At 53.7% G+C, this 7,803-nt stretch overlaps 1 protein-coding gene across 1 annotated transcript; it reads left to right on the top strand.

Annotated features, from left to right (window-relative positions):
- Window positions 1-2,148: 2,148 nt before the first annotated feature.
- Window positions 2,149-6,334, top strand: Slc39a4 (solute carrier family 39 member 4). The gene is made up of 12 exons (XM_005354120.3): window positions 2,149-2,440; window positions 2,832-3,116; window positions 3,537-3,732; window positions 3,824-3,969; window positions 4,058-4,229; window positions 4,492-4,664; window positions 4,768-4,923; window positions 4,990-5,109; window positions 5,190-5,244; window positions 5,359-5,511; window positions 5,800-5,987; window positions 6,081-6,334. Exons 1-12 carry the CDS (start codon window positions 2,249-2,251, stop codon window positions 6,207-6,209), a joined length of 1,965 nt encoding a protein of 654 aa, XP_005354177.1. The 5' UTR covers window positions 2,149-2,248; the 3' UTR covers window positions 6,210-6,334.
- The last annotated feature ends 1,469 nt before the right edge of the window (window positions 6,335-7,803 follow it).

Genomic DNA, 7,803 nt, shown 5'->3' with positions numbered 1-7,803 from the left:
ATAGTGTTCTGGGCACCAGATCTCATTATAGGTGGGTGTGAGCCATCATGTGGTTGCTGGGATTTGAACTCAGGACCTCCGGAACAGCAGTCAGTTCTCTTAACCTCTGAGCCATCTCTCCAGCCCTAGATTTTTACTTGTGAAGGACAAAGAAGAAAAAAGTTTTTGCAATAGCTTAAAAGTAAAACAGACAACAGTGAAGAACAGCTTACAGAAAAGGCTGTTGGTTAGCTCTTGTTCGTCTGAAGTAGATCTTCATAGCCTTAAATTTTTATCATGATATAGAATATATTTTAAAGCAGAGTTCAATCACATAGACAGTATGTTGTAACAGATCTAACCACATATCTATCATCTGAAAGTACATACCCTTTTAAAACATTTGAGACTTATTGCTTCCTTAGAAGGAAATGCAATGAACAGAGCTCACTGGGATTAAGAGGACACTATGGCTGTTTAAAGCACTTTTCTAAACTGTAGCTGAATGTGCACATATAGCTGCTGAATTTAAGTTGCCGACACACACACGCACAGAGGTAAAGTTAGCTTAAAAGTCGTATGACTAGCGATGGTGAGGCAGCTTGGCTTTCTACTTCTGATTCCCACGTTGTTGTTAGGAGAGCTGTTACAGGTGGGGAGGATCCCCGTGTAATAAAAACCTCAGCCATGCCACAGTGGCAGTGGGAGGGGCACGGGCAAACGGATGGATGGACGGGACACGTGGACAACAATGACACGGGTGCATGAGGCTTGGCTGTATTGGCCTTCCAGGATTCAGGCAACTCTCCCTAGGGAAGCCTGGACTGCCAAGCCTACACTAAGATTTCTCCCTAGAGGCTGACAGTGCTTGAACAGTGGACAGCCAGTCTGCAGGGGAAGGAGACCAACCCAGGCAACCCCCCCAGTGGAAACGGAAAAGCTGGTTTGGTTATATGACATCTTCAGAGCTACATGTTGGAATGTTCTTTTCATTGTCTTCACCCTGGCTCTCCCAGATCCCAAGCATATCTCCTCTGTAGGATGAGAACTGGAAGCCACACTGTAAGGATCCTAGCCATAAGAATCACTGGCATGAATGTGTGTGTGTGTGTGTTAGGAGCAATTGACCCCTGAGCTCAGGATACCCGGCTAGATCCTCTCCCCCACCCTGCCCTATCCTCCAGAATACTAGGGGACAGAGTCCTTTCGGCATTAGGCTTCCAGCTCCACACCCCAACCACACCCCAGAAAGCTAGGGTCTGGAGTGGTATGCACCTAGGTGGAAGAGGACTACCCACAGTCCCCCTTCCAGAAGGCCAGAAGGCCTTGTGACCAGGGGATTGTCAGCTCCCTGGAGACCTAACCCCTCCTCCAGCCAGCTACCTGGGGATAGAGATAAGGCTCTGGGGTCAAAGGCTAGAGGGATCGATCAGGGAGGGTCAGAGCTGGGAAGCTCAACCCTACCCCAAACGTCCTGTGCTTAGGCCTAGAACTCAAGGCAGAGCCTCAACCTCCTCCTGACCCCAAAGACTAGCCAGGTGTTGGCTAGGACCAAGGTCACATCTTCTCTTCCTGTTTGTCTGGGTTGGGGCTTTAGCCATTTCCTGGGGATTTTCCCCTAAGGGCTGGAGGTGGGGAAGGTGGGGAACGTGACTCAGCAAGCCCTTTCGCCTTTCAGATTTCTCCCTTTACAACCCGTGCTGGGCCCAGAGGCCATAGCCCAGAATCCAGAACACCACCCCCACCCCCACTCAGGCCCCAAGATTTGGGATTTGTCTAAGCTGCTTGAGCTGAGAGGCAGCTGAGGAAGGGTGGAGGTAGGCCTAAGGGCTCTCCTGAAAACGTTAAATAGAACACCCATGTTTGACTTGGTAACAGGTCTGCAGCTCTGCCCCTGGTCTCCTAGCTTGACCTCCATAGGCAAAGCAAGGAGGGAGTGACCTGGGCTCTTCAGGGAGCAGAGAAGGCTCTGCGTGGCAGTTCTGGGTGTGACAGGCAGGAGAGGGGATGCTCAGGCACCCACCCATGGAAAGGGACCCACTCTGCTCTAGCTCCAGGAGGCAGCAGCTCCTTGCCCCCTTGGCTTTCGGGGAGGATCTGCCACTGGAATGGTTAACCCGACAGCCAATCACAGGGCCGTGCAGGAAATACCTGGGAGAGGTCCTGGTGCTAGGGCAAGTTGAGCCCAGCCCCAGCCGTCTACTACCAGCTCGGACGCCAGCGGTCTTCACACAGCACCACAGCAAGGAGCTCTTTGGGGGCCTGAGGCATGGGGTTCCCAGCCCGGCTCACACAGGGGCTCCTGTTGGCCATGCTGCTGGTCACGGCACCAGCGGTCCAGCCCAGTAGCCTGCTAAGCCTGCTCATCTCCGGTCAGGGCACTCTGGATCGGCAGCAACTGGACCGCCTGTTAAATACGCTGGCGGTCCGTGTGCACTGCACCAACGGGCCGTGTGGAAAGGTAACAGCCCCACCCGACGGGTCCCCCAGCACCGGCCCCTTCCTGCCCGCTCCACCCTGTGGCAGGCAGCAAAGGGACCTGGGCAAACTCCAGGAGGCGGGTCTGGAGGCTGGTGTCTGAACCTACTTGCAGGCTGGAGCCGAGCCTCCTCTCCTCAACTGGGGGCTTATACAGGCCTGGCCTCCCTCTTGGGACACACAATTTCCCGCGGTGACTTCAGGACCATCCACCCTCACCTCTTCAGGAGGGGGAGTAACTGCTGGGGACCCATCTGTGTAGGCTAACCATACAAAGGGCCGAACAGGACATAAGATAGCTGATAGAATCTATTCCCCGCCTGTGCCTGGTGGACCTGATTCAACACAGATCCTGTTTATCTGTCTGCCCATAGTGCCTATCTGCCGAGGAGGTCTTGACCCTAGGCAAACCTGACAAGCCAGGGCTTGCCCCAGAACCGGTCCTGGAGTCCAGATACATTAGCCACCTTAGTGCTGCTGCTGCCCTCTACCTTAACAACCCAGAGGAAACATGTAAGGACATCCAAGATGGCCTCTTGGCCTCCCATGTGGACCATTACCTGACCCTACTGGAGAGTCCGGAGGCCATGACCTTGGGTCTGAGCCAGCTACTGCAGAAGATTGAGGCCCCTGTTGCCAACCAACCCACCAGGGAGGAGGTGAGGGCTCAGGGGTTTGCTGGGGGTAATGAGAAGGACCAGCGTGTCATGGAAGGGAGGCTGCTCCTGCAGGGGAAATGGGCCCATGTGAAGCCCTTGGCATCTGACTTACTACTTGGGAAGCTGAAGTGTATTGGGCATGAGAATTGGGTGTTCGCTGTTGAGTGGAATAGGGACGTCAGGAGTCTGGGGAACCCTTTGGTGGTCAGAAAAGCTCTGGAAAGAGGAGGTCAAAGGCCAAAGTGAAGGCGGAAACTAGCTGGGACAGGGCTAGGCGGTGGCATAAGGAGGGGCTGTGGCCAGCTGATGTCTGAGAAGTAACCGAAGAGTCTGGGATTGATGGGAGACTCATCCAGGGGCCTGTGGTAGGATGGATCCGGAAGCTGAGGCCACTAGAGCTGAGACCACTCTCTTCTCCAGCCCTGTGTAGATGTTCCCCAACTGCTGGAGGAGGCTGAAGAAGCAGGAGCTTCCAGAAGCCCCGGCCTGGTCCTCACTGCTTTGCTGGACCATGTCATTAATGGGTCCTGCTTCCAAGGCCTGCCTAGCCCTCAGTATTTTGTGGACTTTGTGTTCCGGCAGCACAATAGCGAGGCTCCCAATATCACACTGGCTGGTGAGGCCTAGGCTGAGATTCTCAGCCTGTACTCCTGGGGGGGGACAAGGCTGGCGCCCACAGACTATTCACTGACTGTTCTTCCTGCCAGAACTGGAGGCTTTGATGCATCAACTTGGGGTGGGTGGAGAGGACCACAGTGACCATGATGACCACAGTCATCTGGACAGGGCAGCGAACCACCAAGACTCTGAGCCCCTCGCTACCCACAATAGCAACTCCAGTGTGTGGGACACGGTGAGCCACTCTTTCTGTTCTGGAGAAAGATGGGTTTCCATGGGTCTGCCGAGACACCTGACCCCCATGCTTCTCTCCCTGCCCCCAGATGTGCCTGAGTGCCAAAGATGTGATGGCTGTGTATGGGCTGTCTGAAGAGACTGGGGTGAGCCCTCAGGCCTGGGCCCAGCTCAGCCCTGCCTTGGTCCAGCAGCAGCTAAGTGGGGCCTGCAGCTCCCATTCCACCGTCCAAATTCAGGATCAGCTCAGCCAAACAGAGAGTGAGTGCCTGCCCCAAGGTGTACCTGGCTGGCCCAGTCCGTGGGTGCTGGCCTCATGTCATTGGTCTCCATGGGAGCTCTGAGGAAGGAGAAGCCAGTGCGGGCAGGAAGGATACTGGATTTGGGGGCAAGAGGGCCAGTGTAAACAGACACCTGCCCCCACCTGACAACCCACGGGCCTGTTGAGCACCTGCTCACTCCTGGGCTGGCCTTGAGTGACTCTTGAGGAAGCTGGGGGCTTTCAGTGTCATTTTGCCTACAGGGTATCTGTATGGCTCTCTGGCAACTCTGATCATCTGCCTCTGCGCCGTGTTTGGCCTTCTGCTCCTGACTTGTACCAAATGCAGCACCGCCACGCACTACGTCATGCAGACCTTCCTAAGCTTGGCTGTGGGCGCACTCACCGGCGACGCCCTTCTGCACCTGACACCCAAGGTTAACCCTCACTCAACGGGATCCTCACCCCCTTTCCTGCCTTTCCCTAGTCCCAGACCCTCGTGGCCCGGTAGTCCCCAGTCAGTAGTCCCTTCCTCCCCAGGTGCTGGGACTGCACACACACAGTGGGGAAGACCACTCCCACGAGGAGGTGGGCATTGGTGCGCAGGCCACCTGGCGCCTGCTGGCGGTACTCGGAGGCCTCTACATCTTCTTCCTGTTTGAGAGCTTCTTCAACCTCCTGTTGCCCAGGGACCAGGTCAGGCTCTGGAGAAGCAGGTGGGATGGGTAAGGGCTTGACAGGCTCTGACCAGTTTTTCCACAGGATCGTGAGAAGGATGGGCCTTTCAGCCACGGTGGACACAGCCATGGAGTGTCGATGCAGCTGGCACCCAGCGACCTCCGGCAGTCCAAACAGCCCCACGAGACCTCCCGCTCAGATCTGGTAAGTGGCGATCGCATCCTACCCTACATGGAACCCTTTAGTTATCTACTTGAGCCCGGGTTCATTCTTGCTCTCCCCAGGTAACAGAGGAGAGCCCAGAACTCCTGAATCCGGAGTCCCAGAAACTGAAATCAGGTGAGCCTCAAGGGAGATCCTGGAGGGCTGTGGATCCAGGGTTTGCCCGTAGGCAGAACTGCAGGACCTGGCCTACAGGACCCACACCTGACACCTGGTGTGCCTTGCCCACAGAACTGAGGATGCTGCCCTATCTGATCACGCTGGGTGACGCGGTGCACAACTTCGCTGATGGGCTTGCTGTGGGCGCAGCCTTTGCATCCTCGTGGAAGACTGGGCTGGCCACCTCTTTGGCAGTGTTCTGCCATGAGCTGCCCCACGAACTGGGTGAGCGGTGGGGTGTGGCTTGAATGGGCGGGGCTTAGTGGGAGTGATCTATTCTAGAGATGAGCGTGACCATCCACCGGAGAAGGAACAAGGCTTCTGGAAGGGAGCTCCTGTCATAGGTGGGCGTGGCTAGAGGTAGGATGGGTTGCCGGGAGGTGGAAGGGGGACTGGACTGGCCTTTGAATGGGTGTGTCTGTCTGCGATGTGGGAGTAACTGGTAGCCGGAACGTGATGTGTGAGCGTGTGAGCGGGCAGAGCTCTTACTATCTATGACTTGTTCTGTCCTAGGGGACTTTGCTGCTCTGCTGCACGCTGGACTGACGGTGAAGCATGCGCTTTTGCTGAACCTGGCCTCGGCGCTCACAGCATTCATTGGCCTCTATGTGGCTCTAGCAGTCGGAGTTGGGGAGGAGGGCGAGGCTTGGATTCTGGCGGTAGCCACAGGCCTCTTCCTTTACGTGGCGCTTTGTGACATGGTTAGGATGGTGGAGAGGTTATGCCGCGGTGGGAAACTGGGGGGGGGGGCGTTCACCCAACCGGCTATGAACTGGGGTTCAATTTCTCCTCAGCTCCCAGCCATGATGAATGTGCAGGACCGGCGGCCCTGGCTTCTTTTCCTGCTGCACAATGTGGGCCTGCTGGGCGGCTGGACCGTCCTGCTGCTGCTGTCATTGTACGAAGACAACATCACTTTCTGACAGCTCTATCCGTTCCCAGTCCTCGTCCCTGTCTCTCGCTTCACCTTTTTGAGTGATCTAATTTTTGGATCCACTGGGTAACCAGAGGATCGAGGCCTCATTTCTCTGCTCTTACTTCAATAAAGACTTCTTGTTCATTAAAAACAAATACTCTTTCTTTGTAGAGCCTCCTGGTGAAAGCTGTAGGGCGGGGCACTGCCCCCTTCCTCGGCCTTCCTAGTATTTTGTTGTGATTTGTTTTTTGAGACAGGTTTCTCAGAGTATTTTTATTACTATGGACAGCCAGTCAGTTTATCTTTCCTTTCTTTCCTTTCCCCCTCCCCCCGTTTTGTTTTGTTTTGAGACAGTTTTTCTGTGTAGCTTTGGAGCCTGGAACTCACTCTGTAGACCAGGCGGGCCTCAAACTCACAGAAATCCAAATATTCTGCCTCTCAAGTGCTGGGATTAAAGGCATGCACAACCACTTCCCAGATTTTTCTTTTCTATAATTAAGCCTGGGGAATGGTCAATGTTCTCCAGGATCTGGTGAGTCCCTGTCTCCAGTCAAAACTAACATCACCATCATATATGAGGGTTCATTTCTGTCATGAACATGAACATAAGCCTAGCAATGGTTTTGTTTTTTGTTTTTTTTTTTTTTTTTTGGCAAAGAACAATTTTGTTAAGAAAACGATGACACTCAAGGGAGCAGAGGTCTTTGTTCTTGAAGCTTTGGATTCCATTCACATGCTCCTCATTCTTTCTTCAGACCTCATTCCAGTCGAGTAAGACGTGCTTAACTTCCCTGGCAAGGCTGGTTCCTCGGCTCTAGGCCAGACAGCAGAGCTCTGAACCAAGTATGCTACTGGCAGCCTAGTGGTGTTCTAACCGAAGGACCACCTGCAGATACGGGGCTACTCCACAGCCCTTGGAACAACTGGCTACCTCAGATCCCGTTGCATTAGTCTTCAGAGGCTGACATAAAATTCTACCTTAGACTAGGTGCCTAAAACAACTGAAATTTATTCACTCATTTCTGGACATCAGAAGACCAAAAGCAAGTTATCACCGGGCATAAAAAATGTGTCTGGGTTCTCAAGAAAGTCACCACACACCCCGCAGCATTCCAACAAGACCAAAAGGTTTACCTCTGCACAAGGCTGTGTGGCTGTGCCCCAACAAGCAAGCACACATGCCCAGTGGCGGGATTGAAGGGTTTTCATAGCTAACAAAGGGTCCAGGGCCTCACTGAATGGCTAGCACTCAAGCTCATATTCCTGTGTGACTGACAAATACAGATCAGTGCAGGTTCTAGGGAGATAACTAAATTTGAACACACACTTTTGATTTCAAAAAGTGTTGATCCTTAGGCCAGGCATGCAGATGGATGCTTTTAATGTCAGCATTCAGGAGACAGGTGGATTTCTGTGAGTTCAGGTCAATATGGTTTAAAATTCAAGTTCCAAGACAGTTGGGGGCTACATAGTGTGACCCTGTGTCCAAAAAATCATTTAAAAAATTAAAATTTGGCCGGGCGGTGGTGGCGCACGCCTTTAATCCCAGCACTTGGGAGGCAGAGGCAGGCAGATCTCTGTGAGTTCGAGACCAGCCTGGT

The sequence above is a fragment of the Microtus ochrogaster genome, chromosome 15, assembly GCF_000317375.1.
Source record: "Microtus ochrogaster isolate Prairie Vole_2 chromosome 15, MicOch1.0, whole genome shotgun sequence".
In the NCBI taxonomy this organism is placed as follows: domain Eukaryota; kingdom Metazoa; phylum Chordata; class Mammalia; order Rodentia; family Cricetidae; genus Microtus; species Microtus ochrogaster.
The sequence above is the reverse complement of the archived record's forward strand: the minus strand, read 5'-3'. Positions and strand labels throughout refer to the sequence as shown.